At 40.8% G+C, this 22,770-nt stretch overlaps 1 protein-coding gene across 5 annotated transcripts in view; it reads right to left on the bottom strand.

The window, feature by feature from the left end:
* Positions 1-7,970: 7,970 nt before the first annotated feature.
* Positions 7,971-22,770, bottom strand: part of EOGT (EGF domain specific O-linked N-acetylglucosamine transferase) — a 34,794-nt gene continuing 19,994 nt past the window's right edge. For 2 of the 5 annotated variants that reach the window (XM_008065034.2, XM_008065037.1), the window contains 8 exons: positions 21,330-21,422; positions 20,129-20,200; positions 19,905-19,991; positions 19,233-19,301; positions 13,525-13,586; positions 10,927-11,046; positions 9,135-9,237; positions 7,971-8,601 (listed from right to left, as the gene is read on the bottom strand). In XM_008065034.2, the coding sequence (XP_008063225.1) occupies positions 8,455-8,601; positions 9,135-9,237; positions 10,927-11,046; positions 13,525-13,586; positions 19,233-19,301; positions 19,905-19,991; positions 20,129-20,200; positions 21,330-21,422 (753 nt within the window). In that variant the 3' untranslated portion in view covers positions 7,971-8,454. Of the gene's footprint in view, positions 8,602-9,134; positions 9,238-10,687; positions 10,820-10,926; positions 11,047-13,524; positions 13,587-19,232; positions 19,302-19,904; positions 19,992-20,128; positions 20,201-21,329; positions 21,423-22,770 lie in introns of those variants that run through there. The other 3 variants (XR_504751.2, XM_008065035.2, XM_008065036.2) reach the window with 3 other exon arrangements.

The raw sequence follows: 22,770 nt of genomic DNA, 5'->3' as shown, positions 1-22,770 counted from the left end.
GAATTGCAAAAGCATGACCATCCAGGAACATATAATCTAGTGAAAAGTAAATACGATAGAATTACAAAGTGATTTCTGAAGGCAATTTATTTGCATAAAGATGCCTAACAGGCCAAACCAAAATTCTTGGTGATGGTACTTGAAACTCTCCATCATCATATCTTACTTTTAATTTACAGAAAAGCAGAGGTAGCAGCATCCTCATAAATGGGAGAAGGAAAAACTCCCAGTCCCATTTTCACACAGTGAACCATAAACACTTCTAAAAGCATCTTGTATAAATTCTCTCCCTGAATGTTGCTGAATATCACCTATAGTTTTGAAAAATGGTATGTAGACAAAGATGGTTTCTAGAAGATTTACATTTTTCTATCAGTGTGGAATAGCTCTTACTGTGAATCCATGTTTACCTTCTTTTCACCCCATTTCCACCTGCCTGAAGAGTTTGAAGGGTTGCTATAGTGCGGTGTGTACTTGTTGCCTCTGTTTTTCCATTTTCCACCCCATCCTGCCTCCTTTTTAGCTGGCTTGCAACTGTTAATCCTGGCCTTCCCCTGCCTGACCTTTAGGTCTGTTCAATATGTCCCTGATACTTCTCTCATTTCACTCTGTCACCTGCTTTATTTACATGTCTATAACACTTTGACTCGGGTTTTCTTCTGGGACTTGCAACGGTCACCTTTAACTTCATCTCCAACTTGCTGATTCCTCATCCAATTGTCTCACATCAAACTGGCCTGATTTTACTGGCTGGCACCTTTATTTAACACTGAGCCCAACTTAGATTTCCATCCAAGACAGGGGGCACTTCAACTGAATTGTGTCCTTGCAAATTCATTCTCCAGATTTCTGTGGAAACTACAATTACTTTTTTACCTACTCTTGTCTGTTGATTGAATGACCTCAACTTGAGAGCCAGCAATGCACTGATGTAGTTGGACGGCATTAGACTTGGAGTAAGGTGACTAGGTCCAAGTGGTTCAACTTCAGTTCACTTCCATCTTCGAGACAAGGTATGTAGAGATTAATACCTGCAATGTTGGTATTGCTACATTAGTGAGGTTCTTTCAGAGTGTAAGGAAGAGATAACCCAATTCATAACCTGAATGCACAAGTGGCTTCCCAGGTAACTGAAATCATATCCCATACGAGAGGGACCCCAGTAGTTCATATCTGCTGTCTTTGTCCCAGGAGCTTTGACATTCTCTTTGCATCTCACAAATATCTCCAGCAGAAGAAATCCAGAAGGGTTATTTATTTTAATCTTTTATCTTGCAGCCTCCTGATTGGATAGACTTTGGATTGGTTATTGGTCTCTGGTTCAATTAACTGGCCGGTAGCACAGTTGATTTTACTCAGCAAGATGCAACTGATCAGAGCAACTGTATGCGGAAGAGACTGCCTGGTACCCGTTTCCCCATAAGGGGCCTGTAGTGGTGGCTAATGCTTACAGCCACCTGCCTGGAGGGGGATTCTTGCAAGACCAATCCTCATACCTCTTGAGGAAAAGATTCCACGGTCAAATAAACTTGGATACAATGCATACTACATCTTCCTGTTTAGAGATTCACAATGTATACATCAAAGGTGCTGAGCAGCCCTGCAATAAAACATTCTCTTTAATTTGACTTGAGGCAGCATCTCTCAAGTAGCCCGTTGTTTAACGTAACATCTTATTGACATCCTCTGGAAGACACTTTGGCAAATGTTGTTTTAGACCTCATGAACAGCCTACTTCTACCAGCTTTATCAGCGTCTCCTAGACCAGTATTTCCCAACCTCTGCACATCAGAACCACCTGTGGACATTTAACAAAATGTAGTCAGTCAGGCTGTGCCCCCAGAGATTCTGTTTTACTTGGTCTAAGGAAGGGTCTAGAGATGAGAATTTAAAAGCTCCCCAGGTACTAGCCTTTTAAATAATATTAATTCTATATGTCATAGTATAATAATAGCACTTACTGAACATATGCTAAGTGCCAGGCAGTAAAAATTGTGATTTTGCTTTCATATTTCATCTTTTTTTTTTTTTGAGTTGGAGTCTCACTCTGTCGCCCAGACTGGAGTGCAGTGGCCGCTCCTGGCCTCAACCTGCTGGGCTCCGGCGATCCTTCTGCCTCAGCCTTCCAAGTAACCAGCATTACAGGCATGCGCTACCACGCCCGGCAGATTTTTTGTTTGTTTGTTTTATTGTAGAGATGAGGTCTCGCTGCCCAGGCGGGTCTCAAACCCGCGGGCTCAGTCCACTCACCTCAGCTTCCCAAAGATGCGGGATTACAGGCTGAGCCACCGAGCCCGGCTCATATTTCATCTTTAAATCCACCCTACCTAATATACAGGAGGTGCCTCAAAACATGTATACACATTTTAAGTAGGATGTTCACTCAAAAGATGATGTTAACCAAATGAATGCTAACGTTGCTAAGGGACAGGCAGGACAGTCCAAAAAAATGGTGAAAGCATGGTTGAGTGAACGTCATACTATACATCACTACTGCACTTCAATTCAACAGAGAAAAGTAATACATAGATAATATCTCTTAAAATGTGGATACTGGCCGGGCTCGGTGGTTCAACCTGTAATCCCAACACTTTGGGAGGCCAAGGTGAGTGGATTGCCTGAGCCCACGGGTTCGAGACCAGCCTGGGCAACTTGGCGAGATCTTGTGTCTACAATAAATCAAAAATTGACTGCGTGTGGTGGTGAACCTGTAGTTCCAGCTACTTGGAAGGCTGAGGCAGAAGGACTGCTGGAGCCCAGCAGGTCGACGCTTGGGTGGCCGTGAGTGTGCCATTGCACTCCAACCTGGGTGATGGAGTTAGACACCAACTCATAAAAAAAAAGTGAATACCTTTTTTTGGCACCCTGTATAAATATATTACCAATTCACAAGTAAGAAAACAAGTTCCTCAATGGTCTCACAACTTGTGTTCTATAAGGCTGAGAACTTAGGGTCTCCTGATTTCTCTATCCATGTTCTCTGGTGTATACAACACTGTTTTTCCCGGGAATGCTTCTCTCTTGGTCTGAGAGTGCTTGCTACTGGTGGGTGTCAACAAACCATCGTGAAATGAACAGATGCCATGAAGGAACTTCAAGGCCCATTTAATAAAATTTTTTTTTAAAAATCCCCAAATTCTGTGAAGAATAAATGACATAAAATACTTTGAGCACTGTACTAGGTCATGGCCACAAAAAGACTCAGTGTTAACACTCCTTTATTTATTCTAAACAACACTCCTTAATATGACACTTGATCTTAGCCAAAAGGCCAGGAAATGATACAGCACTCCTTAATTAGCCTTTTCTAATTCTTGGGCTTCTAGCCTTCAATGAACTCTTCAGCTTGATAACAGCAATTATGTACATGATAACCTATAAGACCAATACAAGAAGGAAATTGCCTCCTAAAAGGAATTAAAGAGTTCACGTACTAGCTACTTAACTAGAGCTTGAGTCCCAACCAAATTCCCTAGCAAGTCAATGAGAATGCATTCCCCTGAATAGCTTCTATCACTAGGACTGCTGTCCCCAGAGCCAAGCGCTATTCCCACAAGATGATCAGGAGATATTTACAGGATTCAGCTATTGGCTGCAGCTAAGAAATTCCACACTTAATTCTGAAAATCGTTCATGATCATGTTTGTATGTTCCCTCAAATCAGGAATGAAAAAATTCCATCACATGCGGAAGCAGGGCCTTACTCTTGGCGCACAGGTGCCTGGAATCCACAATGCGATTCACACACTGGCCTGCAGGCACCCAAGAGGCCATTTGAAAGGGCTTGACTGCCACCTCGTGGTCACTTGTGCACTCCGAGCCAAAGCGAGGACCTGCACAACAAGAAACCAACTGCGAGCAAAATGCCCTAACCTACTTCTGTTTTGACAAGGATAGTTATAACGTCTTTTGACATGCCCCAGTAAGCTAAAAGAGAACAAAGGTAGTAAAGGGTTCTGGTAATAGCCCTTGCTCGGGAGTGGGTTATTTTAAACAACTGGTTTCTCCAGGGTGATCATACCTAAGTTGATTTGATTATATGCTCCTAGCTTAGAGGCGGCAAGTATTTTCCGAGTTTTCTCTTTACTATGTTGCAAAGAAAAGTCTTTTGTAACGGCAAGAAAAGTCCTAATTCCAGGACTGTTCTCTCAATTCCATAAATCCCCCAACAAATTTCTCCTTTCACTTTTCCTCCCTTCCTACTTCCTTCTTTTCTTTCCTTCCTTGCCTTCCTCATTCCTTCCTTCCTTTCTTCTTTCATTACATGTAAACTTCCCTTTTTAAATTTTTTCACAAAGAAAGCCCTATAGCCAAATTATCTCGTACTTTTACTGGCTGTGCGACTTTGGGCAAGTTCCTTAACCTCTCTGCTCTTTGGTTTTTACATTTTTAAAAGATTGGGGGGGGCGGGGTAAATATGCAAGAGACCGTGCATGGGTCACAAAGTCTAAAATGTGAACTATCTGATCCTTTACAGAGAAAGTTTGCTGACCCTTCCCCTAGCCTTCCATAGTTTGAAGCACACCGTATCAACTATAAGTATTTTTTAAGAAAAAAATGAAATCTGAATCTAAAAGAAACTTTAACTCTAACTTCCAGCAAACAGGAAGCCGAACGGAGAGTGGGACAAGCTAAATGGCACAACCCTTGTCCTGTAGTGCAGCGGTTCTCAACCTGTTTGGCACCAGGGACTGGTTTCACGGAAGAAACATTTTCTATGGATGGTGGGGGTGAGGAATCAGGCATCAGATTCTCACAAGGAGCGCACAACCTAGATCCCTCGCACGTGCAGTTCCTCATAGGGTTCACTCTCCTATGAGAATCTATTGCTGCTTCCGATCTGACAGTAGTTGGATTTCGGCTCATGGGCACTCACCTCCTGCTGTGCAATCGGGTTCCTAACAGGTCACAGACCGGTACCGGTTGCGGCCTGAGGGTTGGGCGACCCCTGCCATAGTGGCTGCATAGAGGATGATGCAAATAGAGATCCCCCTTTGAGACTGAGGTTCTGCCTCCTGGAATTGCTGCAAGTGTTGACTGCAGATGGATCACGGCTGAGCTCCTCTCCCGTTCATCTCAAGGGAACTGCCTTGCCAAGGTTACTTTCCTCTTTGATAGCTCACTGATATGGCCATCTCTTGCCTCATTTTGGGACCTCACTAAAAGACCACCCCAGCTCCACAGAGTCCCGCTGAGGTCTCAACTTCTTCTGCATTCTCCTTCAATTTCTCCCTCTGCCCAAGCATAGGTATCTTACTTCCTCACAGGTGTCAATCACGAGAACCCTCCCACCAAAGCCACCTGCGTGCACATCTCCATCCCAGAGTCTGTTTTCCAGAGAACACAACCTAAGACATCCTTCTACAGTCTATTCCTAGCATAACAGCTACAGTTACCCTTTTCAAAGCCAAATCAGGTCTCTACTCCTTTTTTTTTGAGATCCCAGCAAAGGATTCCATCTCATTAAAATCAAAGTTCAAGAACCTTGTCATCTGCACCCCTGTCCCATGATCTGACCTCACTTCCTACTCTGCTGCCCCTTGATCACACCAACTGTGCTGGTTTCCAAGCACACTTCTGCCTCAGGGCCTTTGCATATGCTGCTGTCTTCCTGGAATGCTCTTCTGCCCAGTTTGTTGCATACGGTCCATCCTTCACCTCCTTCCAGTCTTGACTCAGATGTCACCTCAATGAAGACTTCCCTGATCCCCTACCTAAGCATGTAGGACTCCACCTCACTGCAGACACCACAGCCTTCTTTCCTGCTTCAATGTACTTCGTAGCATGTATCAGGATCTGGCACCCTGTATACCTTACTTATTCGTGTCTTCTCCGCTGGAATACAAGCTCCATGAGGGCAATGACTTTTGTCTATTCGTTTCATTGCTGTATTCCCAGAACCTAGAACAGTAATTGGCATGTAGTTTTGGCTCAGTCAGCAGGTGAGTGAGCAAGTGAATAAACAAATGGAAGATTCTGAATATGGAATCAGAAGCTCTGTAATCTTTAGAGAAGTCCTTGAACAGCATCTGATTTTTACATGAAAAATGGCAGGCCACCATTCTTGCGATGTTTTGCTAAGATAATACAGTGTAATATTTGTAAAAGCATCATATAATAAACTGCTAAATTCATGTAAGAGATCATTTTTGCTTAAACAAAATTTTTTATCAGGCTTAGCTTTTATAAGCTCAGAGCTAACAAATTGCTCAAAAAAGTAGCATATAACATTCAGACACAGAAAACTTTAGAAATGGTTCTGATATTCAAATAAAATATAAAGATTTATTCCAAAGCCACATGCAAAATGTACAAACAATGAAATGTATCCCTTTTAAGACTTAATGAATAAAAAGAGCAGTCTTTACATTTTAAATTTCATAACAATTGGAAGACATTTTGTTCCCACAAAAAGTCTGACAAAAGGTAAAGTGTCTTGTTTATATAAAATGCACTCACTCCATAAATGCAAAATATTCAAAATAATAGTTATATTATGAAAATGTACTCCATTTCTGAAATTCTTGCTAGTCTACAGAATCTCATTTCCATGTGCTTCTTTAAATGAGGTAAGAAGTATAGAAAACTTTTTTCAGATATTGATACCTTGTTGAGTCAAATTTTTTTTGAGTTGGCGTCTCACTCCATTGCCTAGGCTGGAGTGCAGTGGCATGCTCACAGCCACCCCAGCGTTGGCCTTCTGGGCGCCAGTGATCCTTCCACCTCAGCCTTCCAAGTAGACTGAACTATAGGCATGCGCTACCACATCCGGCTAATTTTTGATTTATTGTTGAGACAAGGTCTCGCCAAGTTGCCTGGGTTGATCTCAAACCCTCAGGCTCAGGCAAACTGCTCACCTCAGCCTCCCAAAGTGCTGGGATTACAGGCTGAGCCACCGAGCCCGGCCAATGATTCAAATTTCAACATGACCTTTACAATTCATTTCATGTGAAACATTTTCCCAGTGGTTACTCAGTATTTTGCGCAAAAAAGAATAGCAATACCTGTCATTTTAAAATCCATAGTATAACTCTTTTAATACAATTTTAAGACCCAAATCAAAGCTATTGCTACAGTGATTCACTATTTTCTTTATAGATATTTTAATAAATATTTCTAAATTCTAGAAGACTGTTCATAATCCTTTAAAGCAGGGGTCAGCAAACTTTTCCTGTGAGGGTGCAGATATTTTGTTTTGTTTGCCATTTCTCTAATGAATATTCTTTTTTTTTACAACTCTAGAATGGAAAAAAAATTATTTAGCTTTGCTGCAGTTTGCTAAACCCCTACTTTAAAAAACAGAAGAAACTAGTCTCTAAATTAGACTACTCAAGTGTTAATAAAATGTAAACTTCACATTTTTTTTCATTAAAATAAACTTATGGTTTCTGACTGCTAAATTCAAAGTTCATAAACAGTAAGAAAATGAATCCCATTCAAAGAGTGGGACTCTAATCCAGATATTCTTTTTAATCAATGGCACTTTCTTATGGCTTCTTTTTCATTTTGATTGAATAATTCACATAACTTTACTTTCTCATGTATCTTACTTTTTTATAGGAAAAATTCTCCTCATGAGGCTAATTTGAAGTTTGTGAAACCAAACACTGCAATACTTTCATGCTAACAGAGGTAGATGCATACACACAGGTTACAAATACTTGCATAATGAATACCACTGTTTCATATATAAGTTCAACCTAAATGTTCTCCATGGCTAAGAAGGAATCAGTGGAAACCACCTGGAAGGTATGCAAAACGGTCCTACAGAATGTTCTACTTTGTTTTCATCACACATAGTCACTACATTTTGGAAACATGATTTGAGTATGAAATGTGTGAATATAAATGAATACAGTGGTATGATTTATTCAGGTTCTTGATGCATGCAACCTGGAGCTGACTAATCTCTGATTTAGAACATGGTCCTATAGCTTGGTGCTGAGAATAACAGGTGTGTGTGTGTGTGTGTGTGTGTGTGTGTGTGTGTGTGTGTACACAAGCGCGCACACATGCATGCGTGTATTGTGCACATTTTCCTGTCCTACCATAATCGGTGTTACAAACAGATTATAACAAACACAAGAGCAGTTGGAAATTTACCCAAATATATCATAAACAAATGGAAACACTCCAGAATCATAATCACATATTCTACAAAAACACTTACAAATTCTAAAGCTGAAAAGTTGAAAACTTTGGTATCCTTAACAAGAATACACCAGTGAACCCATACTCAATTTTTGAACACAAAAAGTAAAGCTTTCAGTGCAAATTTATTGCTATTAATAAATAGCAATGTCTCAAAAAAATCATAGGAAACACTTAAAGACTATAAAACCCATAACATCTCGAAGGTATGTTTTGGTGTAGAAAAGGTCATTTGGGGCTAGGAAATAGCAGGTTGTTTTGCCGATTTAACTGCAAATCTCTCTTTGCAAACAGACTCTGCATTTATAATTCATCACGTTTCTTCTTAAATGGCCATTTTGGGTGTTGCAGTACGTGGTCTGCAGCCTGAAGGACCAGGTACATAAATTCTTCCACATCGAAAGAATAGTTGGTAAACTTGGGGTGCTCTCCCAGCGTTGGATGGTGGCCCTGCAAAAACAAACCAAACACAAATGCATAACTCATGCAGGGCATGGTTCTCTCTACAAGAAGAAAATGATTTTACTATGGCCAAGGCAACTCACTTATGTTCTACATCAGAGGTCAGCACACTTTTGCTGTTAAGGATCAGATAAAAAATCTTCAGCTCTGCAAACTATAAGGTCTCGGTCACAGTCACTCAACTCTGTCAGTGAAGTGTGCTGTTGTTTATATACAAAAATAGATGGTGGGCTACATTTGCCTATAGGGGCTATAGTTTGTTGATCCCTTCTATATATAATCGAATAGATCTTTCTAAGCCCAAATTTCACAAAGCAGTCTTAACCTTAAAGACATAGAGTGCTTAATTTCCCTTTTTCTCCAATTCATAAATACAATGCCAACAATTCAACATTCCAGAGAAGAACAGGAAGAACAGTTCATCTTTGCACTGAAGTTCAATGGACGTTTTTCATATTAATAATTAGACACTTTCAACCAATTAAAAATGAAACAAGGTGAGTTTTGTGATTGAACTTCACCTTATCCTGAGGAAAGACTTTGTTCTGCCTCCGCCAAGTGATGTAGTGGATGCCTCTCAGCCTGGCCAAGTCTAAGTAACAGCGTTCATCTTCACAGTTGTACCTAAGGACACAAGAGTGTCACAACATGAAGCTTTTGTCCAGGGTTTTTGCTTAATCGACAATTCTCTTGGGGAAAAAAAAAAGCACCTCCCAAATAGTCCTTGCTAAAGGTTGTATAAACAGTAAACAAGACTCGGAAAGAGAATTTTAAAATATTCTCTGAACTAAGTAATTTTCAGAAAACACAATAGGATTAAGAAATGAAGAGAGGTGGGGGTGCAGTGGCTCATGCTTGTAATCCTAGCACTTTGGGAGGCCAAGGTAGGAGGATTGCTTGAGCCCAGGAGTTTCAGACCAGCTTGGGAAACATAGTGAGACCTCATTTCTATAAATAAACAAACAAAAAAAATATCCAGGTGTGGTGGCAAGCGCCTGTAGTCCTAGCTACTCGGAAGGCTGAAGGACTGCGTGAACTAGGAGGTCAAGACTGCGGCAAGCCGTGATGGTGCCACCGTACTCCAGCCTGGGTGATAGAGTGAGACCCTTACTCAAAAAAAAAAAAAGAGAAAAACAAAAAAGAAATGAAAGGGACTGGTCTCATTCAATAGGGCCTACTACCTATGAACTTGATATTACCACTTGATCCCCTGTCTTTACACATATGGAAGTGGTGGGTAACACTTCCAAGGTCATAGAACTAGATCTCGAAAGAAGCAAAAACTGAACCCAACTTGATTAGACTCCAAGGCTTGAACTTTCTCTCAGTTGCATTTCTCTCCCTTCCTCCCTGCTTGCTTCTGTCCTTCCCTCTCTCTAGGAGAAATGAATGGAGATAGAATCCACAATGACCTAGCCATTTCTTTAACATATAACGTGTATATATTTTTTAATGTTTTGTAGGACATTAGACGTTCATAACAACTTTTTTCCTAAATAGTCTACTATCTTCATACTAAGTCATTTAAAAAATGAAACCATGGAATCCAGATATTTAGACACAAAGGAGCAAAACAGGAATTGCTGTTAGTGCATCCAGAACTAAAATGGGGCATCGTGTTAAGTAGAATTATTAAGGGAGGGAAAGCCAAATCTCCACAACCAACCACCAAGTTACAGGAGTGCCCAGGCAAGTCATTCGCACCCAAGGGCCCCAGTTTCCTACGTACAGGATTAGTGAGCACCAGGTGAAATGGGTAGCTTGTGTTTTGGAGCTATATTGTGCACAAGACATACAGAGCCTCTTTTTTTATTTTTATTTTTTGAGACAAGGACTTGCTCTGTCACCCATGCTGGAGCTGCAGTAACAATATCATAGCCCACTGTAGCCTCGAACTCCTGGGCTCAAGCTATCCTCCTGCCTCAGCCGCTTGAGTAGCTGGGACTACAGATGCTCCCCACCATGCCTGGTTCAGGTTCTCTTTAACACAATCATTATACTTTTGGCAGAAAGATGCTCAGAGTTTGAGGCATGCCAGAGTAAGGAACTCAGAGTAAGGAAACCAGAGACTCACATCTTCTGTACCATGCTGGAGATGGGAAGAGGAGGGAGGAGTTTGCTTACTAAGTGCAGAAGCAGGCTGCAGGCTTGACATTTTTTAGCTTTAGGTCTTTTTCTTTCCAGATGCCTTTAGGATGTGACTTCTCTGGAATGATTAAATATTAAGCCTTTCGATGCTCAGGATGAAAGTCTTGGCATGCATAAAAAGCATTATTAGCTGTCTCAATGTTAACATGCCCCCCCAACACTTACAGTTCAAATACAGCAGCCCAGTCTGGAAGGAAAAGTAAATGGGTAAGACCAGCTCCGTGCATGCCAATAAATATGTCCGTGTTGTGTGTGATCCTTAGTTGATCTAAAAATCCAAGTTCTCTGTGAACATATAGAACAGCACAAGAGAGATGGGAGAAGACAGAAGTATTAGGTTGGCTTAACTCATGATTCATGGTAACAATATTTATACAAGCGTATTTCTCATTTTAAACCACATTCCACCTTTAAGCATTTTTGCCAGTTTCAAGCACACTCTAGTAGTTGATTTCTTTCTTTATTCTTTTTCAGAGAGAAGGTCTCACTCTGTTATCCAGGCTGGAGTGCAGTGGCAAGATCATGGCTCACTGTAGCCTCAAACTCCTAGACTCAAGCAATCCTCCCACCTTAGCCTCCTAAGCTGCTGGGATTACAGGCATGCCCCACCATGCGTGGCTGATTAGCTTAACTTCTTAATAATTAACATTTTTTTAAGTAAAGTCTATTTAGCTCTGAGTAACATTTATCTTTGAAAAAAACTTAAACAGCTGTCTTAAATGGAAAACCAGTAACACATGACATCAAGAAAAAATGTAAAAATAGATTTAACCCAACTAAAAAGTGTTATTCATACCTAGGTAGATTCCTTTACAAGACAAAGCACTGAGCCTGCTCTCTCTTCATGAAGAGGGAAATTACCAAGTGTAAAGAGATGTTGTGACATGCTAGTACCAAACTAAAATCTACTTCCTTAAGATAATGAAAGGATTTTTTTTAAAAAAAAAAAAAAAAGAAAGATTTCTCCTTGTGCGATCTGAGTTATTCAGTGCCATCTGGGTACACTCAAAATGATCTCAGATACCACCAAGGCATTATCCTGCCTTTGTAATAGACTAATCCACAATTTTATGCATGTTGGGCTTGTATAAGTATTCTTTAAATCCAAGATACTGACAGATGTGCAAACTCTGAACTGAAAAATCAGTCCCAAAACAGTTCACTGAAGTGAGGCTAGGAAGACATGCTGGAATAAGAGCGACATTCTGAATAAACAGAATAGAATGAGATCTCCAAGTCTCTCTTTGTCCAAAGTAAAGAAAAATAAATGGTCAAGATTATTTTGGATCTAAGAAGGGAAGGTGAATTCCCTCTTAAATCAGCTAACAACAAAAAACCCCATAGGAAAAGACACTACCTGTGTGTGTGTGTCTGTGTGTGTGTGTGTGTGTGTGTGTGTGTGTGTGGTGTGGTGTGGTGTGGTGATGCGTCGTGTCGTGTCACCCCAGGAACATGTGCCTCAGTTTCTCCGGGAATGTGAACTGATGCCAATGGAAGGGTGGCCATTCACCCAGGTGAACATACCCCTGGAGTTACCAGTTGTGGGAACGCCCGTGGATCATCACTCACAAATCCCTATGCTAACATATGATTAACATTTCCCTCAGATTGGCGAGGTTCAAATTTATTGTCATTCTCGATTCATCTGGGAAACTCCCACATATCCTTAAAAGTCAGTCAATGATACGGCCTCCAAGATGCCCTCCCTGGTTCTTTCAGGCTAATGCCGGGGCCCTGTCTCATCTCACACATTTCCTCATGTGGTGATGAAGGCGGTCAGCACAGCGCAGCATAATTTGTAAGACAACCTCCGGACTGGTGAAAGCGAGAGATGAGATAAAGCAATGAAGCATGACAGTAAATCTCAATGAAAGGGAGCTGTTCTCACAATTGCCATTATCTGCATTCAGTGTCCAAGGTCCTCAAGACAAGAGCCATGCCATCCTCTACAACTGGATTCCTACTGCTAAACCTGGCAACCAGCTCAGGGGTCCCTAATAAAGATTCATTGTATCAATGAATTGCTATATGATGGATGAGGTACAAAGCTCCCATGCTTATGTTCTATGCAGTGAGTTCTATGCATGGATACTTTTTTTTTAATAGAAAGAAACTGCTTGTAGTGTTAAATTTGGAAAGCACAGCTGTGAATGTGAGTGGGCAAGTTTTCACTTTTCCTTTTGATCTCTTCTATACTGCTTAAGTTTTCAACCAGGAACACATACTGCTTTCACCAGGAACGTGTAATGCCAGGAACAGGAATTCCCTAGACAGTGAATAATAGTTGTATTCTGTCTTTCTAAGGCTTTTAGTTGTATCAGAGTTTTTTTAAAAATGTAAATTTTTAATAAGACTTTTTTAAAAATCTCATGTTATTTCATGCCCCTCAGATTATTCCCATAGAAATAAGTTTAGGTGAGATGTTGAAACATTGTAGCTAGCAGGGCCTATTAGGCCTATGACATTTTTTTCAAATTCAGAATTAGTTGTCAAATTTTACATTCAGAAACTTAAATGAAAATCTGGATGTATTACTTCTCTTGAAACATGAGATGATGTCACAACATCAGGTCCCAGAAAGTTGAGTGGCAACTGCGCCCTGTGCCCAGGGTCCTTACCTGCCCACTTCATTCACTGATGGTGTCTGCTTGTCCCTTCCAGACTGCAAGTGCCAATAGCTCCCATTGGAAAATACTTTCTATCCCCCATGAACTCATCCAAGCAAGAGCCGACAGCATCTGCCTGAGAGTGGCTATTACTTACTTATACTTGTAATCAACAATCTGGACTTGAAATGTAGACACAGTTTTCAGTGCATTTACAAGCTGTGAAAAAAAGAGAAACACTTAGGAATTCTTCTCTTTCCTTCTCTTCTGTTTCACTTTCATTTGTGAGTTATACAATTTCTTCCTTTTTGCATTTAATATTTTTTAGGTATTAAATATCCTTTATGCCAATTGTTTTGAGCCTTAAGTGAGCTCAAATTCAGGCTTCACTCCTTGAACACATGACTCTACGTCTCTCAAATTCCAAGGTACTGGGCTGTCATGAGGCTGAAAGGGGAAAATTCACAGGAGCAAAGTGTTCAGCACAGAAACACTCTCTCTACACATTCATTGTTTTATTACCATTTGCTGGTTATTCCTTCAACTTTCGATGTACATTTTTGAACACCAACTCTGTTCCAGATATATGAGAAGGAACCCCAAAAAACCCCAGAATTTATTAATTAAAAACTGTGTATTTATTCTTCACGTTTAAACTTTAGTCGCCTTCAAAGTTCTCTCCGCTTGATGCAATAAACCCATTGAGATGCTTTTTCCACTGCTCAAAACAGTTTGTGAAGTTTGATGCCTTTCAGTGTCTCTGCCATTTGTTTCACCTCCTCCACACGGGCAAAACATTTCCCTTTGAGAACTTTTTTTCATCTGGGGGAAACAAAAAAGTCTCTAGGGGGTAAGATTGGGTGAATAGGGAGGGTGGGGCATGGGGGGTCATGCTGTTTTGAGTCAAAAAACTGCTGAACAACTCTTGGTTTCTCTTTCTTTCCCTCTCTCGGTCTCTGTTCCTCTCTCTCGGTCTTTCTGTCTCTCTCTGTCGCTCTCTCCCTCTCTGCAGCTCTCTCCCCGCTTCTCTCCCACTTCCTCTCTCTCTCTCCACAGACCCTTTCCCTTTTCCCTTGTAAGAGCCACTTAATCTCTTGGTCCTGAAAAAAAAAAACAACTGCTGAACACTCAGCATGGTGTGGGCAGGTATGTTGTCATGGTGGAAGAACCCGTCACCTATGTGCCAACTCGGGATGTTTCTTCTGCAAATTGTGACACTACCTTCTCAAAATTTCCAGATAAAAACTCTGGTTGACCGCTTGATCCGGAGGAACAAACTCCGAATGTACTACGAGGGGTCCACCCTCCAAAAGATAATTCCGAGTTTTCTGGAGTCCTCCCTCATATTGAAAGATTTTTCTTCCCATCCATTATCTCATTTCAGATAATCCACTAGAACTTTGAACCCCATTCTCTGAAAACATTAAGGTCTCAGCAGGAAAACATTTTCAACATTTCTACACAGAAAAACAATTATTCTTCTAGCAAACAGAAAGTAACAAAGTGTGATTAATCTCTTATCAAAAACATAGTTGTGGTTCTCTATGTCCCTCACAATTAGGTGACTGTGGATCACCACCATTCAGAAACTTCTGCCCTTGGCTCATACTGCCTTGTGGCACACATGATACTGCAACAGCACCATCAACAATGAGAAGCAACACTGACTAGGCACCTACCTTGTGCTGGCATCTCCAAGTGCATGAGGCTTACTTCACTTCATCCTCGCAAAAATCATACCAAGTATGTATTAGTATTATGCCCAATTTATAAATGAGACAAGAGAGGCTTAGAGAAGTTACATAACTTTCCCAGAATCTCCCAGTTGGCAAAGGCAGAGCAAAAATCAAATCTAGGTCTTCCAACCCCAGAACCTGTGCTTTTTTTTTCTTTTTTTTGAGTTGGAGTCTCGCTCTGTCACCCAGGCTGGAGTGCAGTGGCACGCTCAGGGCTACCCCAGCGTTGCCCTGCTGGGCTCCAGCGATCCTTTCACCTCAGCCTTCCAAGTAGCCAGAACTACAGGCACACGCTACCACGCCTGGCTAATTTTTGATTTATTGTAGAGATGAGGTCTCACCAAGTTGCCACCGGGGCTGGTCTCGAACCCCCATGCTCAGGCAATCCACTTGCCTCGGCCTCCCAAAGTGCTGGGATTATAGGCTGAGCAGAACCTGTGCTATTAGACCATGTGCTCTACTGTCCTACACATAGAAAGCAGTGAACAAGATCTAATCCTCTCCCCTGTTACACACACACACACACACACACACACACACACACACACACACACAGTCATAAAATAAAAATTTCTCTCTCTAGATAGTCTCTGAACTCCTATGAACATACAGCTTATATCAAAGAGTTGAAGGAGTGAGAAGAGAATATTAGAATTCCATTTTCCAGGAGAGAATTAATCAGATAGTGCAAGTCTCAGTTTTTTAATGAGATGTACCCACATGAAAGGAATTGCAGACCCTGAGAGTCCCAGAGCAAGCACGCCCTTTTTCTCAATTTCTAGCCTCACCAAAGAGGTGGCCATATCCTTTCCAACACTACTGTTCAAACTGTGAAGTTGGGCAGGATTTGACAAACCGTCATTTAATTAGGTCACTTGGGTTGTATTATCTATTCCCTCATCAAAGTATCGCCAAAAATGCTTTCTTCCCTGCCCAGCAGCTGCCTTTTCAGCGATGTCCAATCCTGGGGATAGAAGCCGCCAACTGGTGCTCTTGGGCTTGGAGTTGGGAGTTGAAGGACCAAATCTCACCTCTCGGTGCCATCATTTGGGCAATATGTGTGACTGGATCTGAAAACACCAACCCCTGCCCCGTAGCACACACCAGCACTATATCCTTCTGCTGGACTTCTCTCCAGAGGCCTGATGCTATTCCTTAGCCTGCCCTTTTCTGATGGGCTGAACCAGAAGTAGATCCAGTCTCCTCTGAGGTCTGCTTGCTGTCTGAGCAGTAGAACACTCTGGGAAAGAAAGCCGCCTCAGTCCCAGACTACCTCAACTCACCTCATTACTCTACTCACCAGCTGGATGATGTTAGGCATGTTTTTAACCTCTGAGCCTCAGGGTCCCTGTCTAGAACAGAGAATGATAATAAAATACCCCACACCTCATGGGTTTGCTGGAAGGCTTGGGGGATACACTGTACAGGGCACACAGTAATATGCTTGGCACACAATTAGCACTCAATATGTGTGACCTATACCAATATATATGATTGATCTCAATATGTGTGACCTATAACAATCTATGCAATTGATCTGTCAGCTATGGAGGCATCCCATCTATTTACCTCCAACATTGCATTATTGAATACATTTTTATTTCTGGGTCTTTCAACACACAACACACACACAGCCTACTTCTTCCATACACAGAGCTTACAATCATGCCTCATTATGCCATATGTTCATGTCTTCCATAATCCATATGGGTCTTAGGAAGAGATGCTAATTACATAATTTTGATCAGCCTGTCAGGCTCCAAATACATCTGTATAAAATATTTTACCCATTCAAAACCTCCCCCCCACTCCCCGCTTACTATGTTTTTTTCCATTGCAATTCCAACTGCTCAAGCTAAAAGGCTGTAGTCACACTAGATCCTTGACACCTCTCCTTGTCTTCCATTATGTGAATGTATTTTTGCATTCCAGAAGTAGTGTCACGGGTCCTATCTTTAAAATATATCAGGAATCTATGTTTTTTCATCTCTACTGTCATCACCTTCTTCTAAACTTCTCCCCGGGGCCATAGTAACAACTCCTAATCAATCTCTCTGCTCCCATTCTTGTAGCAAAAATTATTTAAAAATAAATAGTATGTCAGTTCATGTCTCTCCCTGTGTATCTGTTTTCAAATTGCTGTTGTACAAATAACCTCAAATTTAGCAGCTTAAAACATGATATCCTCTTACAGTTCTACAGGATAGAAGTCGGACATAGGTCTCCCTGGGCTCTCATCAAGGCATCAGCAGGCTGTGTTCCTCCTGGAAGCTCTAGGGGAGAACTCCCCCCCTTGTCTTTTCCAGCTTCTAGAAGCCATCCATGCTCCCTGGTCAATGCTCCTCCTTTCTTCCACCTTCAAAGCTGGCAATATTGTATCTCTCTGACCCTACTTCCCTTACATCTCCTTCTCAGACTCTCCTGCCTCCCTCTGTCATTTTTAAGGAAATGATGAAGTGAGAACTGATAAATGAGAAGACTCCAGCTAAGAAATGAGCTTTCTGGCTGGGCAGGGTAGCTCACACCTATAATCTCAGCACTTTGGGAGACCAAGGTGAGAGGATTGCCTGAGTTCACGGGTTCGAGACCAGCCTGGGCAACTTGGAGAGCCCTCATCTCTACAACAAATCAAAAAATTAGCCGGGCATGGTGGCACATTCCTGTAGTTCTAGCTACTTGGAAGACTGAGGCGGAAGGCAGGTCAAGGCTGTGGGGGCCATGAGCGTGTCACTGCACTCCAGCCTGGGTGACAGAGTGAGGCTCCGACTCAAAAAACAAAAACAAACAAACAAACAAAAAAGAAACAAGCCTTTCAGGCGGAGACAAAAGTTCTCCAGTGGATGAAGTTTAAGGCCTATTTGTGATTACATGGGGCTCACGTGGCTAATCCAGGATAATCTCCTTATGTTAAGGCCAGCTGGTTGGGGACCTTAATTCCATCTGCAACCTTAATTTCCCTTTGCTACATAACCTAACCTATTCACAGGTTCCAGAGATTTAGATGTGGACATCTTTTGGGAGAGAAAGGAGACATTATTCTGCCTACTGCCTCCTGCTTAAAATTTCACAATGGCTTTCCCTCACACTGTAATAAAACCCATCTCCTCACTGAGGTCTAGGTGGCTACTATGATCTGTGTTCTCTCACACATGCCTGATTTCCCTGAGCACTGTGATATCACCTCTCTTACGAAGCCACAGCCATATGGGTGTTCCCTCCGTTTCTGGAACACCTAAAGCTCAGTCCACTAGAGGATATTTACTTCTGCCCGGGAGGCTCTTTCCGTGGCTAGATTCTCTGCTGATCAGGACACCTTGCACCTTGCACCTCCCACTTCCATCTGCATCCCCAGGCTTGACCACATCACCCTGGATCATTTCTTACAAAGCACTTATCACTGAAGTCACCATACTTTCCAACTTGGTTACTTATTTCTTGTCTGTCCCTCATCTCTAGAGTATAAGCTCCATGAGGACAGGGACTTTCCCTGCTTGGTTCTACTCTGTCTCCAGGCCTAGAACATGGCTTGGCACATAGCAGGTGCTCAATTCATCTTTGTGGAATAAATTGTATTACTGAGGGCTATCTTCAGGTCATGACGTTGCAGGTAAGAGCCCTGCATGGTGAGCACATTGAGAGTAGATATAATGTATGAGTTGGTATGGCTGAAATGAGTTGGAATGCCTAACATGCAAACAGTCTCTAAGACACATGGTCATGTAAGAAGATGAATATCCCTCCAATTTAACCTTCTGCCACTTCTACAGGATTGCCTCATGCCATCAACCATTTTCCAAAAGATATTCTTGCGTTTTGCTGTTAGTTTGTCTGGAGGGTTAATACTTAGCAATCTACTCCAGTAAAGGCAGGACTCACACAGGTTTTGTCTCTGTTTTTATTCTTAATTGGTGCAAATGAATGTTTACAATAAGGCAAAGCTAGTTAGGACAATGGGTAGTTGGTGACTTCCACTAGAAATTCAAATCTAATAAATGAACTGGGCATAGGCCATCAAACTTTAAATGAGTAGTTTTAAACCAAGGCTATTAGTATAATGTGAAAGAAAACCAGTAGTTATGGGAAGGTAAATTCAATATGATGATATTAAAAATGCATGCCAAAAACAAACCTCATTTTGATTTAGGATTTTTCGATATTCTGTGCTCCGTGCAAGAATGGTGACTCGAATTTTTCCATCCTGTAATCAAAATGAAAGGCAAAATGCTGTATATGCCTGGACAAATGAATGAACATCTGAACCTAAAATGTGATTTTTACAGAGAGATGAAACTCAGTAAGGTTACATTCATGAAACTATCATTTTTTTTAGCCTGACTCCTTCACTGTTCTCTTAGGGAATAAAAGTGTTTAGCCATGAAGGCAAACCTGATCATTACACAGCTCTGTTCAGATGGGTGGGTGGGTGGGTGGATGGATGGGTGAATTTTTTGGCAGGGGTTGTGTGAGTTAGATGGGGATTTGGGAGTAGGTGACAAAAAACAAAGAAAGGAATAGGAGAACAATGTACATTCTTATAATATCCTTTAGTTTATCTTTCATAGGTTGGTGACAACCGATTTCAGATGACTCCAGGTTGGAAAACATTAACACAGATATCTTAGTCCTGATTATTATTTTTTCAGCAAAGGTGGTATTAACTTTTTTTTTTAGAAAGCAGGATTTATTGAGAGTACAGAAAAGCTCCTGCAGTGGGAGAGGACCCAAAGGGGTTGCCTGGTATTCATTTTTATTTAGAGATGAAAACTCAAGCCCATCTCAGAACCCTCAATGTATCCATTACCTTGGGTCCCTCTTGTGTGATGTTTAATCTGTGTAGTACATGCTGGGAAAATGCCCTGAATAATCCGGTATTTTGACAGCCAGATATCTAAAATTAAAACACCAGTTCATATTATAATGAAGACTTCTGTATTGCAATTCAAGATACTTTCAAGTCATGTATAAACAAATCTATCAAGAATAAAGTCTATAAATATGAACATTAACAGAAGGTAATATGCTTACCAGAGGAGTATTATAGAACAGCCCATACCTCATGCGGGGGAGTAATGAAAAAATAGCTTCTTTAAAACATACCTGAGAAGGAAGACACATGAAGAGATAAGAGAATATAATTTAAAATCTTGACACCAAAATAGCATTTATAATTTTGGAAAACATATTCTAATTAATCTCCATGTTGCATTACAACAGTTGAGTAACCTGCACACGTATGTTTATCGCAGCATTGTTCACAATAGCAAGAACCTGGAAACAACCATGCTGCCCATCAAAAGAGGACTGGATTAAAAAAATGTGGTACATACACACGATGGAATACTACGCAGCCATAAAAAAGAACAAAATCATGAATTTCGCAGCAACCTGGATGGAACTAGAGTCTATAATACTGAGTGACCTCTCACAGAAACAAAGATCCGAATATCGCATGTTCTCACTCATATAATGGGCCTTGAACATCCAATGTAATACTATAAGAAAATGACTGACGGTACTGGGAAACTATGGAGGGGAGGGATGGGATTAACAGTAGCAAATATCTGTCGGGGGATGGGAAAACACCTCTTATCAACAGGGTGCCTGAATGAATGTAATTGTACACCTAACCCTTAACTGTACCCCACAAAACCATAATAAAAAATACTGATTAATTAAAAAAAAACAAAAAACAGTTGAGTAGCAAACTATTTCAAAGAAAAAAAAATTAATATCTTGAAAAATTATAGAAAAAAGTTGTGTTTTTTTTTTAAAGTAGTATGGCTTTAAAAAACTAAGAATTCTAGTTATAACTAAAACAAAAACAAAAGCCAATGTCAGGTGCAGCAGCCTAGTACTTTGGGGAGTAGAGGTGAGAGGGATGCCTGAGCCCAGGAGTTTAAGACAAGCTTGGGCAACTTAGAGAGACCTCGTCTCTACAAAATCAAAAAACTAGCCAGGCATGGTGCACACCTGTAGTTCTAGCTACTTGGAAGGTTGAGATGGAAGGATCACCAGAGCCCAGCAGGTTGAGGCTGCAGTAGCCATGAAAGTGCCACTGTACTCCAACCTGGGTGAGAATGAAACTCTGACAAAAAAACAAAACTAAACTAAGAAGTCAGAAATCAATGCTAATAGTTAATAGAAACTCATATTAAATGTTTATTTTATAAGCAAGTCATTTGCACACAACAGTTATTTACAGACTTTTCAGTAAAGTTTCCAGTACCCTTTTGAAATCGTATGTTTTCAGATGAATAATATCATAATCAGTAAATGCTTTCCACATGTCAGAGAACAGGTCACCATATCCATAAGTACTCTGAAGGCAGAAACAAAATAAATTAGGGCAATGAAAGGATATAACATCTTTTCAAAGATGCAACAAGAATACCTGAATTCACCTATCAGTGTTAAAGACTAGTGGTCCAAAACAGTTCATATAACCCACATAGGCAAAATGGACCATACTCTTGGGCCTGAGCAAATACCTAATTTGATGAAATATCAGAAATAATCATCACAGTGATACTTTTAGTCTACTAAGTGTTTTGTTTTTCCACCTTAAGTCTTTTTGTTCTCACGTCTCTGAAATTAAAATTGCCTGGGGTTCTTTTCTGTGAATTTTCTAATCACAGATTCACACAACATACACATACATATGCCACCATTTGTACAGACTCTGATATGCTGAGTAAGCAAAACCATCAGGGTAAATAGAATATGTTTTGGCAAGTAATTTTAGAGCAGGAAAATGGCTTGAAAGTTTTAACATTAAGAATATAACATATGTAACTTATGAAATGTTCTCCCCATTGGTTAGTAAATAATTCCCTATTAATATTAATAATGTCAATAATGACAATATTATGATAATAATAGCATCTTACATTATTAATAATGTCCTAGGCACTGGCATTATTAACTTACATTAAGCTACCTCACAAGCTTAACGGGCTAGGTAATATCATTATCACTATTTTACAGATGAGGAAACTGAGACACAAATTTAAGCAATTTCCCTAAATTGTAGCGCTGATATAACCCTAAATATTCAGCTGGGATTCAACCCAGTCTGAGCTACCAGACTTCAGGTTCATAAGCACCATATGACAGCTACCTCTCAATGGGAACTAGTTGTTTCTAGTATATCTACCAAATGGACTTCCTTTTTGAAAAGTGGTCGTTAATTATGAGGCCAGGCACGATAACTCATGCCTGTAATCCCACCAATTTGGGAGGCCAAGGCAGGAAGATTGCTTGAGGCCAGGAGTTTGAGACCAGCCTGGGCAACATAGCAAGATTCTGTCTCTCAAAAAAATTAAAAAACTAGCCAGGTGTAGAGGTGCACACCTATAGTCCCAGCTACTTGGGAGGCTGAGCTGGGAAGATTGCTTAGTCCCAGGAGTTTGAGGCTGTAGTGAGCTATGACTATGCCACTGTACTCCAACCTTGGTGACAGAGTGAGACCCTAACTCAAAAAAAAAAAAAAAAAAAAGTAGAAGAAATTAATTGTGAGTTCAGGAGCGGCCACTGCACTCCAGTCTGGGCGACAGAGTGAGACTCCAACTCAAAAAAAAAAAAAACAATTATGAGTTCCATCAGCTAAAAGGAAGGAGATCAATTATTTTTTAAATGATCAAACTTAGAGTGCAAAATTCAGCCAACAG

This window comes from Carlito syrichta, unplaced genomic scaffold (genome assembly GCF_000164805.1).
Source record: "Carlito syrichta isolate Samal-C Ts95f unplaced genomic scaffold, Tarsius_syrichta-2.0.1 Scaffold308136, whole genome shotgun sequence".
NCBI classification, from domain to species: Eukaryota; Metazoa; Chordata; class Mammalia; order Primates; family Tarsiidae; genus Carlito; species Carlito syrichta.
This window is presented reverse-complemented; position numbering and strand designations above follow the sequence as displayed.